This window comes from Canis lupus, chromosome 5 (genome assembly GCF_003254725.2).
Source record: "Canis lupus dingo isolate Sandy chromosome 5, ASM325472v2, whole genome shotgun sequence".
NCBI lineage: Eukaryota > Metazoa > Chordata > Mammalia > Carnivora > Canidae > Canis > Canis lupus.
Genome location: NC_064247.1, coordinates 39975433 through 39988955, shown reverse-complemented (window position 1 = coordinate 39988955; position 13523 = coordinate 39975433). Strand labels below are relative to the sequence as shown.

Here is a 13523-nt window from a genome sequence, read left to right as displayed (position 1 = left end):
GGCGCTGGGGGCGGGACGTCCTGGGATCCGGCTGGGCCTGCAGTGCGCTGAGGACGCCGCGCGAGCATGTACCGGCTCCTGAGCCCGAGCCTGGGCCGAGGCCTCCTGCGGGCCGCGGGGCGGCGGTGCCGGGCCTGCTCCGCGCACCTGCTCCCGGGGCCCGCGGGAGGCCGGGCGCCTGAGGTAGGGGTGCCGGCACCCCGAGTCGCGCCGCGCGGCGGAGGCCCGGGCCTGCTGCCGCTGCTGGCAGGTGAGGGGCGCGGGCCGGGCGGGGCCGGCCGGGCGGGGGCCGGGGCGCAGGCCGGGCCCGGTGACCTCAGAGCCCCTTCCCGCAGCGCTCGCCTGGTTCTCGAGGCCTGCTGCGGCAGAGGAGGAGGAGGAGCGGCAGGGAGCGGGCGGGGCCGCCGCCGAGGGCGCGGCGGACGAGGCCGAGGCCGAGATCATTCAGCTGCTAAAGCGAGCCAAGGTGAGGCGGCCTTTGTGAGCGAGGCCCGATGTTGGCCCTTGCGGGTGCGCAGTGCTCGCCCCAGTTTCCCGAAGACTGGATGGAGGGTCCGGGGGAGGGGGAGTGGAATTGCCTGGAATTCGATGGGTCATGGTTGGGGGGGAGGGGGGCGGTGTTGGCATCCATCCAGGCTTGTCAGACTCCGGAGCCTGCAGTCAGACCGCTGCAGTCTCCAGTGCAGATGGAGGTGGCACCACGGGCGTCGCTCTTTTATCCGAGCAGCTTTAGCAGAAATGTGTGTGTTAGCATCGAGCCGGCCAAGACGAAGGGACTGGCGTAAGGGGTTTGGCACGTATGTTGCGTCCAGAAAATGCAAATCAGCGCCGGTTGTGCATGGTTTGGTTCTGTTCATTCTGAAGTCTTCCTACTCTCCCCATTATTTTCTATTTTGTCCTCCTCAGGTTATTTCGTCTCTACCATGGGGCTCACTATACCGCCTCGGTGCTAACGACGCCCAGATTTATAGTCCTGTACTGCAGTGTGTTACTGACGTGCCCTCTCCACGTTGAGACCTCACCTACCTCTCACACTTGACTCTTGATCTCAAAGGCTTCCCCAGCACATTGCCTTCACCATCTTCCATTTGCTACCATCTACCCAGTTTTTCAAAAGGCCTAGAAACCTCCTAGTCGTTCTTAAAACCTGTGGGTACCTTACCCACTGCTTCTCAGTACATTTACACCCCGACAACAAATCCTGTTGTCATCAAATCCAAAATAATTCTGAAATCCACCCTTTTCTATGTCCTCTGCTGTCATCCTGGCCACATAGCCACTGCCTGGCATCAAAAAAAAAAAAAAAAAAAGATAGATTGGGGGAGTGCCTGGGTGGCTTATTCAGCTAAGCCTCTGAGTCTTCTCAGGGGAGTCTGCTTGAGAGCCACCTTCCCAACCCACACCACAGGTACACACACACACACACTCTCTCTCTCTCTCTAAAAATAAATAAATCTTAAAAAAATACTTAAGTTAAAATAAAAATGCAAATTGGATCATATTACCTCTTTGCCTAAATATTTTGAATGACTTCCCACTGTATTTATGATAGAATCCAAACTCCTTACCATGGCCTGCAACACCCTGTATAACCTATGCCATTGTGCCTTGCCCACCCATTTGGAAATAATCCTCTGGCTCACCATCTCCACTTGTGTTTCCTTGATTGATTTTTGAAGGCCATTCTCTTTAGCCTGTAGGGATTCAGTTCATCCTCTACTCTCTGGGTCTTCTTTCCCCATAATTCCTGGATGACTCTCATCCTTCTTTCCTTGGTTTAACTGTCACTTTCTCCAAAGGCTTCTGCACTCCCAGTTAGAGGGGACTCCTTTATTATTCCTCCCTATTACTTTTCTTCAGGGTTTTTATCATTAAGTTTATTTATTCTCCAGGATTACTCCCAGCCTGTAGGAAGGGAAAAAGAAGATGTAGGGCAAGCAGCTTCCTTATAAAATAAGATGCAAAAATTGCTCAAGTTCCCAGTGTCTGCATCTTTTGGCAAAAACTTTGTGTGTCTACACATAGCTGCAAGGGAAGCTGACCCTCCCATCACTGTTGTAGACTTAAAGCCTGGTACATAGTTGGATTTCAGTAAATACTTGACGAATGAATAGCTAGCTGTCTTCTGTGTGTTGGGATGTATGGCCATATCCACTTCAGGTAGCACATACATCTGCTTTCTTTACATTTCATTTTCTGTTGTTTTCTTTGTTTTCTCTTTTCAGTTGAGCATCATGAAAGATGAGCCAGAAGAGGCTGAGTTAATTTTACATGACGCTCTTCGTCTTGCCTATCAGAGCGATAACAGGAAGGCCATCACTTACACTTATGATTTGGTAACTCTTCTAACCAGTCTGAGCCACTGATGATGAAGGGTGGATGCAAGATAGCTCTTTTACACTCCTAACCTTCAGGATGTTGTAAAGCTCTTTGGTTTTTGTTTTTACTAAGTTTTCTCTTGGTTTCAATTTTTTTTAGTTTTCAGTTACCCTTGAGTACTAAAATTTTATTACCCTGCGCTATATGAAGTCTAAATCTTAGACCCGAAATAAATATTAGTATTTGTTTTTTCAGTGATGAACAGATCTACATTTGGTTTGTCATCAGCAAGATTGTGCAGCTGTTGACGCTCATGCTATTGCTATACTTTGATTTTAGCAAATTAGTGACAAACCTTTCTCTTTGAAGTATTTTTTTGTTTAGAGGGTAAAAGCAAAAGGGAGTCATTAACTTAAAGGTTTTGAAATAAGTAGAACGCAGTGCTCTAAACTAAAAAGCAATTTGTAATTTGCTTTCAGATGGCCAACTTAGCATTTATACGGGGTCAGCTTGAAAATGTAAGTAAGTAAATCACTTTGTGGTATTTTGAATTTGTGAAGGACTGGCTTCAAGGGAACTCTATTAGAAAGGGTATAGGCAATGCTGTAATAAAGAGACCTTAAAACAGAGTGATTCAAACAAGAGGGTATATTTCTCTTAATGCATTATTCTAGAGGTACCTCTGCACTGAAGAAGGGTAGGTACCTTTGCTCCATGAAGTGGTGCACATGCCTGAGTTCCTTTTAAGATCTGTTGTCATCTGCATAGGTAAGCTGGCTCACCTCCAGTCTCCAGGAAGGGAAGAAGAGGACGGAAGGGGCAGGCAGCTTCCTTATAAAATAGGATTTAAAGATTGTTCATGTTCCTTCTATCTGCATCTCTTGGTCAAAACATCATATGACTATACCTAAGTGTAAAGGAGGCAGACCTGTTAAAAACTGAGGAGATTTTGTGACTAAAAGGAGAGTGAATAATTAGGGGTTAGTTTGCAGTCTCTGCCACAATAGGTTTAGATGACAAGTTAATTTCTGAAGTTGGTTTGTACTCATCACAGAAGAGTTTTTAAGGTCCCTAGAGGATGGGGTCCTGGTAATTTTGTCTGTTTTCCCATCTCAAGGATATTTTTCTCTGTATATGAGTGTGTGTGTGTGTGTGTGTTGTCTTTTACAAGTGAGTAATGCATCAGACTAGTATTTAGAATCCAGGATCCTATAGATGATAGGGCCCAAGTAAAAGAAAAATCTTTTCCTTATGCTTTCAGGCGGAAAAACTTTTTAAAGCAACAATGAGTTACCTGCTTGGAGGGGGCATGCAACAGGTGAGGACATTGCCTGGGATTGGGCCCTAGCTGAAGCAGTTTTCAAAATAGTTTTTGCTTCCTAAAAACTCCACCCAGCCCCCAACATGTGCTATGGCAAAAAAAAGGTAGATTATTTTTCCCCTCAGAACTGTGTAAAAAAAAAATAAAAATAAAAATAAAAAAAATAAAAAAAAAAAAGAACTGTGTAACAACGAGTAATCTTTCATGTGAAAACATGATTGTTGAGGGATTCAGTTGCCTAATTCCTCCAAAAGGAGAAAGACTTGCTTTTAGGCCAAGTCAGTCTATATGTTGATCAGAAATAATCTGTTAGGAAATTGACTTGTGAATTTTCTTCATTTCCTTTCTCCCAACAGGAGGACAATGCAATCATTGAAATCTCTCTAAAGCTGGCCAGTATCTATGCTGCTCAAAATAGGTAAGTATAGTTGGAATCTAGGTGTGGCAGCGCCCAGGGAGTTGGGCTGTGGGCAGATAACTTTAACCCTGGAATGTTACATAGTTTTCATTTAGCTTCTAATCATCTGGGTCTCAGAAAAACTGAATGTGGCACTGAGCATGTTCCCTCCCTCATCTTCGAAATCTTTAGTCTTCTAGTTTTACCCCACTGTTTCTAGTAGCCTGCTGAGTGGGGCATACAGCCCTGTCACATCTGGCTACACTGTGATAAAGCTAATCAAGTTTTCTGTTCCTATTTGAAGTGAGAAGGGAAGTTAGAACCTTAACTCCTCCTAGGAGAGGGGAGAACAGTATAAAAGCTGTTGGGGAAAAGTACTTGGAAGGAACCATTTTTGGTAAATGGATCAATAAACCAGGAAGTTAGATGCGTAGTTAGTTGAGTGATGAGGGAGTTGGTATGGGAGTGTCTTAGTGGCAAGTCCAGTAGGCAGTGTTTTTAAAGCATGTAAAGGTGATCAGGTAGCAAGTTTTAAGAAGAGTGAGCTCTGGATAAATAGGATAGGAAATTGGGGTTAATTTAAAAGCATTAAATTGAGTCCAAATATCTTTAAACAAGAAAGAATCTTCCTGCTACATAGGAAAAGCTTTAGAAGGTAATTTGGTCGTGTGCTAAAGGTCCCAGGAACACTGATGAGTGAGGCCTGGTGCCTTTCATTCTCTCTAGGTGGAGTTCAAAGAAGAAACTTTGTAAGAGATGTAGGATGTAAGAGAACTCCCAGAGAGTTACGTATTTTGGAGTGCATTTAAGGGAAGACATAAGAGTAGCTTTTCCTTAGGTTTTCAGTTACTATGGTAGTTGGGTACCAGAGGTTTGGAATGACATCAAACCTAATGCTGTAACAAGAGTGCTCGTTAAGGCCAGGGCCCCTGGCACTGGTCCCTGCTGCCCTAGTCACCAGCTCTTCATTTTCAGCAGAACCTGCTTGTTGCCTGCATTTGGTTGGACACTGGATGGGCTCGAGCTTCTGAGGGCCTTTGAGTTCAAGTCTTTTGAGGAGTATTAAGGTTGGCCTGTGCTGGGGAGCATTGCAGCTGGGATCAGTCTCTTGGAGGGGTGACAAACAACTGGATGTCGACGGGCTATGAACTTCTAGGATAAAAAGAAGCCCAAAGCTAATCACAGTGGAGAGTTAAGACAAATTCATGGTCTCATACAGGTGAAAGCCTATGTAGTAGCCCTGTTAATTAGCCTGTTAGTTACTCTACTCTTCTCAAAAGTATTTTTCCATTGAGTTTTATTAAGTGAAGCATGAGACAATTAATGTGTAACTAGACTGGGGGCTGAAGAAGGCTGATATTCGTAGGGAATTATTTATGGACATTTTGCTCTGACTAGAAGCATCTAGTGGGCAACCTCCCCCAATTCCATGTCCTGGATGGATAGGGTCCCTCCTGTCAAAGTTTAGGTCTAGAGAAGCTTCTGTTCGGAGAACAGAGTATAAGAGTGGAGTCATCTCCCCTGGCAAAACACTAGGGGAGGGATGAGCTTTGTAGTGTCATTTCTGCTAAGAAACTAGAGCCAAAACAGAGGAGAAGAACCAGGGCTGAGCTTCTGGATAAAGAAAGAATTTCTGTCCCGTCTGTGCATCTCTTTATAGAAACCAGCAGTTGACACTTCTTTTCTCCAGAGTCCGTCTGCCTGATGTTTGGTTGTCCTCTTCATTTGATTGAGGGTCCTGGGCTAGAGTCAGGCTAAATGCCTCTAGTGCCATAGCCAGGAATTCCATTTATGTAAAAGAAGCTTTGATTAAAGATTTACAGGTTGGAAAACTAATAAACAAAGCTAACCAGCCACTCTAGAAATTGCACCAAGGTCAGTAGTTAGCATCTTTAGTACAGGTGGCCTTAGCCTCTGTTCATATTAGTAATACTTTGAGCAGGTGTAAGGCTTTCCTAAATGGAGAAACTGACTCACTGGAAACCATTAGTGGGAGATGCTGGAAGCTACTGGTTTTGCCATTTTTAAAGATTACATCAGCATTCTTAGCTTTTTATGTCTTAGATTAGGTTAAATGGGTGGCTAAAGAAAACTTCTGCAAAATGGCAGATTGATACTCCTTAGAAACTTTAAGCAACATTCCTTCTTCCCATCTTATACTTTTTGTGTTGATAATGCTCAAACCCAGCTGGGAAAATGCGAATAAAAGAGGAGTTTGTGAAAAGGTGAACAGCCGATTGCTGATCTTTGCTTTACAGACAGGAATTTGCTCTTGCTGGCTATGAATTCTGCATTTCAACTCTAGAGGAAAAAATTGAAAGAGAAAAGGAATTAGCAGAAGACATTTTGTCAGGTAGGGAAACCTGACTGTTTTCTGGACATTGCCATTTTGCCACAGAGCTTCACTGTTAACACTGTGATAAAGGGAAAGGTACCTGAATTGGGGGAGGGCAAGTTATCTATTTGGGGGAATTATGTGGCTGTTCTTAAGATCTCAGTAGAAGGTTTGGGCTAAGATGTTTTGTTTATGTAACTTGACCACTGTTTGCCTTTTTTAACCCTTTGGTGACATGTTTGTAATTTACTTGTTGACTTTTATTATATATAACCTCTAGAAAATTGGGGAGCAGAAAGGGAAGGTCTTTTTCTTTTCTCTTGGTTCAGCTACCAGTCACAATGCTATTTAATTACCTTTTGGTTCCAGATATGTACCAAGTTATAAAATGTGAAGAGAAACTCAGGTTTTTATAGTTGATCCTCACTTTGGAGGAAAGAACATAATGATGTTAGGAACAGAGTAGGGTAGTCGGGAAGCTCTCTAGCTCTCATCCATTCAGGTTTCTTAATATGGTTTGAAATATTGGGAATTTTCAGTTTCAACATTCATTTGGTGATATTTACTTCACATGTGCTCTGTGCCGAGAGCTAGCAAGATGCTAGAGAAACAGTGGTCAGCTCTTGTCCTTAAAGCAATACATAAAACTTTTTTTTTCTTTTAAGATTTTATTTATTCATGAGAGACACAGAGAGAGAGGCAGAGACACAAGTAGAGGAAGAAGCAAGCTCCCCACTGGGAGCCCGATATGGGACTCAATCCTGGGACTCCGGGACTCTGGGACCACACCCTGGACTGAAGGCAGATGCCTAGCCACTGAGCCACTGAGGCATCCCAGCAATACATATGACTTGAAAGAGTTAACTGTACTCTGTTGTTTTCCAGTTCTCTGTCTCTGTTCTTTTTTTTTTTTTTTTTTAATTTATTTTAGAGAGAGAGAGTCTCAAATAGACTCAGCACTGAGCACAGAGCCCAGCACAGGGCTTGATCTCATGACCCTGAGATCATGACCTGGGCTGAAACCAAGAGTCTACCTACTGTGCTACCCATGTATCCCTCTTTCAGTTCTCTCCTGAACATAAACTGATTTTTTTCTTCCATCACTCTGCTGAATCCCCCTTTATCAGGTCACAGGCTCCCAATCCTTATCTTACCTATTCTGTTTACTAGCAGCTCTGACCCAGGTGCTGGAAATACTTTATTCACTTGGCTTTTGGGACACCTCACTGGTCACTCACCTTCCCCTTTGCAAACTCTAAAGTTAGCAGACCTTGGGGCTCACACCCTAGGAGATAACATTTAGTCCCATACCTTTAAATATCAATTACACATCTTCATCCCCAATTTACACATGGACTACAGACATAAACCGGGTAAGATGGTTTACCTGACATCTTGACCTGAATGTCTAGTGGTCATTTCACACTTAGCATGTCTGAACTGGGTCTCTATTTTGGAGAGAGAGAGCACAAGCAGTGGGAGAGGCAGAGGGAGAGAGAGAATCCCAAGCAGACCCCAAGCTGAGCACATAGCCTGACATGGGGTTCTGTCTCATGTACCTAAGATCATGACCTGAGCCAACACCAAGAGTTGGACACCTAACCAACTGAGCTACTCAGGCGCCCCAGGTCTCTTGATTTCTGCCACTCAGAAACTTGCTTCTCTGTCAGCCCAGTCAGAAAATGGCACCACCATTCACTCAGTTGTTTTAGCCAAGAACCTGTGAATTACCTGTGATTCCTTCCTCATTCCTGATGGTAATTCATCAAGTCATATTGAATCATCTGTCAAGGTATATCCACGTCAGACCACATCTCTGGGCTTTGGTCCAGGCCATTTTCTCTTGCCCGAACACCTGTAAGAGTCTCAATAGTTTTCCTGCTTTCCTGCACATGGTCTGTTATTCATGCAGCAGGCAGAATGGTCTTTTAAAACTGAGTGCCTTTGTATCACTTTAAGAATAAATTTCAGGACCCCTTGTGGACCTGTAAGGCCATAATTTGACCCCTGCCTGTTTCCACATCGTCTACTGCTCTCCCCTTGCTCATTCCACTTTGACCACCCTGGTCTTTTCCCTGCTGTTCTGTATAACCTTATTGCCATCTTCCTAGCCTGTTTTCCTATATCCTTGTGTGGCCAGCTCTCTCCATTCAGTTCTCTGCTCACTTCCTCACAAGGTCTACCGTGACTGAAACAATGATCTTTTCCTACCTAGCCTTTACTTTCCTTCCTCATAGTTGAGAATTAGGAGTGTGTGTATTGTGTGCTCATATTTGTATGACCATTAAACATGTATTTTCTGCTACAAAAATAGCAGAAAATAAAGACAAATGTTTTTAGTATTTGTCTTCCCTATCAAAGAAGGGTAGAGATTTCATCTGTTTCATTCACTGCTTAATTCTTGGTACTAGAGCAGTGCCTGCCACATGATGGAGGCTCAGGAATTGTTGACTGTAAGAACAGAGGAGCAAACCAGCACCAAGTAGAGATTCAGTGCTGTGTGGAAATGTTTTGAGGGAAGTCACAAGAGATGTAACAAGTCTAGCTATCACATAAGTCACTTTTGAATTATCCACATCCTTGCTATGTTTCATTTTGTAGCATTGACTCTAGACAGTTTAAAAGTTTCTGACTCCAAAAGTAATACCAGTGCAATTAGGGAAATTTAGAAAAGCATTAGGAAGAAAATAATAAAGATCATCTAAAATAGTATTGAGAAAGAATTTACTGTTGATTTTTTGGTGTATGTCTTTATAAGCTTATTTTCCCCCTATGCTGTTTACATTTTAAGAAATAAATTAGGGACTGTAATTGTATATGCTTTTTTTTTAGAATTTAGTAATTATTTTGAAAACACCTTTTTCCAGGCAAAGGAGCTCTTGTTGGAGAGTGCAGACTAATTTCTATCATAAACATTGTTTTTTTTTTTTTTTTTTTCATTTTACTGGTTACATAATACAGAAAAATGTATTACATTTTGCTTTATCTTATTTTTTCTGAAGAAATATATTCCCACTCAATTTCATGTTAATTATTTTTTAAGATTTCTTTTAGAGATTGAGAGTGAGTGTGCACACACATGCGAGCAGGGGCAGTGGGCAGGAGGAGAGGGAGAGAGAATCTCTCCACGCCTAGTGCAGAGCTCAACATGGGCCGATCTCACAACCCTGAGACCATGACCTGAGCCAAGAATCTGATGCTTAACCAACTGTGACATCCAGGTGCCCCTCCCCTCAGTTTTAAGCAAATTAAATCCATTATTGAATTCATTTGCTCCTAATTGACATGACTAACTCTATCCCCAAAGTGTGTTACTTCTGGTCATGTAAAAACTAGGTCTAGGGTACTCATTTGGTTCCTTGTGTTAATTACTGAGGAAATGCCCATAAAAATTAAGTGAAAATAGCAGATTACTAAACAGTATGGTTTAGTTTTCTTGAATATGTAGATTAAATATAAGCATAGAACAGGGCTGAATGATACTAAAATATAGATAGTGATTATCTCAGGTTGGTAGATTTATGGGGATGTAGGTCTTGTGTTTTTCGGAGTATTCTGTTTTTGGAGCAAAATTTTTAAAAAATTATTTTCTTATGTAGTATAAGAAGTCAAAGAATGTTATAAAAGTTAATTTAAAAATAGCATTTCTTTGGGCACCTGGGTGACTCAATTGGTTCAGCATCTGCCTTCCGCTCAGGTCAGGGTCCCAGGGTCCTGGGATCGAGTTCCACATGGAGCTCCCTGCCCAGTGAGGAGTCTGCTTCTCCCTCTCCATCTGCTTGCCACTCCTGCTTGTACTCTTTCTCTCTCTCAAATAAAGAAATAAAATCTTTAAAAATATAAAAATATCATTTCTTTGCCACATGTCTTCCTTGAGTCCTTTTCAACTCTTAACCAATTTCTTCTGGTATTTTCTTTCATATTTCTAAAGAACAAAATTCTTATGTTTAAAATATGCTAATTTACAAAAAAGTGAACATTTAGTGCAGTTTTGGTTGTGTCTGTGTTACTATGAATATTACCAATAGTGTTAGTTGTTGAGCCAAGTAACATGATTGTGTGATTGCATTTGCATAAAATTTTGTATTTACTCTGAAGTCAGTAGTTAACAAGGTGTTTTTGATGCTTGCTTTTTATGTGTATGACCAATTCTATTAACTGTAGTACTTGCTCTTCTTTGTTCTGAAGCTATCCTGGAGCTCTGGGTGCCTGTCTGCTTGCTGCTCCCTGGTATAGATGTCTGCAGCCTTCAGCGCTTACCTTCCTGTCCCGTGCCTAGTCATTGACTGCCTTTTTCTCTGCTTGTCAGCTCCCACAGTTTTTGATCTTTGTCCTCTCCCTTGATTCTTTTTTTTTTTTTTCCTTGTAGCTCTCCGTTTTGTCCTTTAACTTTGATTTTAGTGATATTTTGGGAGGGAGTAGAGATAAGCGCATGTGTTCAGTCCATAATGGTCTGTCTGCATGGAAGTGACGTCTTCTGTGACGACATAGGTGGGGTCCAGATCTCTTTCTTTGGGATAGTATCTTAGCACTGAAATTCCAGGTCAAAAGCAGCACTTTTTAAGGCTGTTGATGAATATCACAAAATTGCCCTCAAAAGGACTGTGCTAATTTACATTTTCTGGTTCTACTAATTTATGTGCTTTGTGACTTTGGCCAAATTAATTAATCTTTATGTGCTTTTGATCCTCAGAATGGGAATAAGAGTTATACCCTCTTGTAGGACTGGTAGGAAGATTGAGAGTTAATATCCATAAAGCACTTAGAACAATGCCTAGTACAGAGTAGCTACTCCAGTGTTAACCATTGTTAGTTTTCATTATTGTGATAAGGCAGTATGCCCCTTCTCCCCAAAACTCATTGATTTTTATAACCTCTGCCAGATTGGTCATATGGCAGTGATGTCTTAACTAGCATTTCTTTGATAAGGTTGATCATTTATTGGTGCTGTTCTGTTTTTTTTGTTTGTTTGTTTTTGTTTTTAGTGTATTTATTTATTTATGAGAGAGAGAGAGGCAGAGACATAGGCAGGGGGAGAAACAGGCTCCCAATAGGGAGCCCAATGTGGGACTCGATCCCAGGACCCCAGGATCACACCCTGAGCCAAAGGCAGATGCTCAACCACTGAGCCACCCATACATCCCTATTAAGGATAGTAACTCTGTCCTGTCGAGTTTTTTCTGTTCCCTTACTCATCTATAGAGTTCAGAGTTTTGAGTATTTTTATTTGTTTATTTTAATTAAAAAGAAACGTGAAACTAAAATTTGTATAGTTTAAAGAATAATGAGAAGAACAGGCAATAATCCAACAATACCTTTGCAGCCTGTGTGTGTCTTGCCCCTGTCCCATTCCCCTTCCCACCCCAGAGACAATGTACTACTCAATCTTGGGTAGTTTGTGCAGGTTTCTTTTTAAGATTTATATAAATGGGGATGCCTGGGTGGCATATAGTTGGTTAAGTGGCTGACTCTTGGTTTCAGCTCAGGTCATGATATCAGGGTCCTGGGATTGGAGCCCCATGTCGGACTCTGCGCTCAGTTGGGGTATCTGCTGGAGGTTCTCTCTCTCCCTCTTCCTCTGCCCCTTCTGCACACATATGTGCACTATCTCTAAAATACATAAATAAATCTTTAAAAAAAATTAAAATTGATATAAATGAATCACACAGTATGACTTGCACTTACTTTCCTTTAATCTTTTTGGAGTTAGATCTGAGTTTGTTTTTGTATATTTCCTTTGCTTTTATTAATTCTAATAACTATCTAGACTTACTTAGAATAGCTTATTCTATATGCCAGGTTTTCTAGGATTTGAATAGAGGCAAGTGAGGCAGAAGTTCCTGCTTTCGGAGCTTAACCCTTCGGTATTTTTCAACTTTGAAACCAGATAAATATTCAGATCTTTAAAGTTGCTTTTTCCTTACTTCTAAACTGTTTTTTTTTTTTTTTTTTTAAGATTTTATTTATTTATTCATGAGAGACACACAGAGAGAGGCAGAGACACAGGCAGAGGGAGGAGCAGGCTCCATGCAGGGAGCCTGTTGTGGGACTCCATCCCGGGTCTCCAGGATCACACCCTGGGCTGAAGGCGGCGCCAAACCACTGAGCCACCTGGGCTGCCCTATTTCTAAACTGTTAACATAACTTTTTAACACATCTGAGGTTTATTTTGGTGTGATATTGGTGACTACTTTCTTAAAGATGATCATCTCTCAGTGTTACATGCTTACTATAAATTAGTGTACGCTTGTGTTTTGAGGTTTTCCATTCGATTCATTCATCTGTTGGCTCTTATAACAGTATGCGTTGTTTGAATTATATGGTGGCATACATTTGAGTTATATAGTAAACAGATTTCGCACATGCTTCTTTTGTAAAATTCCCTCCCATTTTATTTTCACTCAATTTTTACATGAATTTTAGATCATTTTGTCAAATCCCCAAAGTGCTTTGAGACTGAGTTATTAGATTTGCATTATGGTTTTTTATCTTTTATTTAAAGATTTTCTTTATTTGAGAGGAGAGGCCAAGTGCCTGAGATTTACATTATATTTTTAAATGAATTTGGGAGATTGCCATCTGAACAAGTTAGCATGTCGCTGCAAGTAGCAAAAAAATTCAATTGAGTTAAGCAGTAGGGGCACTTACTATCTCATGTAACTGGCAGTTTAGTGAAAAGGGGCAGGCTGTTGAGTTACTCGACACTTGGCTCATGGAAATCCTGAAGGAGGAGATTCTGTCCATCCTTCCTCATTGGCATTCTCCATGTGTTTAGGCTTTCTCTTTGTACTCCCCTTATGGTTGAAAAGTGACTGTATTAGGTTCCAGAAATCTCATCCAGAAATGGCAATGTGCAGAGGAAGAGGAAACTTCTTTGGTGTTTTTCTTAGAATCAAGGTAATCTTTACTACAAGTTACCATGTAGATTTATCCTTACTTCTCATTGGTTACATTGGAATTTGGTTACATGGCATTTCTAACCCAGGCCTTGACAGAAGAAGTGAGATTAGCATGACTTTCTAAAACCGACGAGGATCCATTCTTAACAGAGGATGAGATTCATTCCTCTTTGCTTGAATCATGTGAAAAAAGGTGTGCATGCTAGAACAGACAACAGCTCTGCTAGCAAGAGTAGTCACTCAACTACACTA

At 41.8% G+C, this 13523-nt stretch overlaps 1 protein-coding gene across 1 annotated transcript in view; it reads left to right on the top strand.

The window, feature by feature from the left end:
* Window positions 1-33: 33 nt before the first annotated feature.
* Window positions 34-13523, top strand: part of TTC19 (tetratricopeptide repeat domain 19) — a 28853-nt gene continuing 15363 nt past the window's right edge. Inside the window, exons 1-7 of the mRNA XM_035716157.2 lie at window positions 34-250; window positions 336-466; window positions 2226-2336; window positions 2799-2837; window positions 3581-3637; window positions 3997-4058; window positions 6296-6390. Of these exons, the coding sequence (XP_035572050.1) occupies window positions 67-250; window positions 336-466; window positions 2226-2336; window positions 2799-2837; window positions 3581-3637; window positions 3997-4058; window positions 6296-6390 (679 nt within the window). The 5' untranslated portion in view covers window positions 34-66. The remainder of the gene's footprint in view (window positions 251-335; window positions 467-2225; window positions 2337-2798; window positions 2838-3580; window positions 3638-3996; window positions 4059-6295; window positions 6391-13523) is intronic.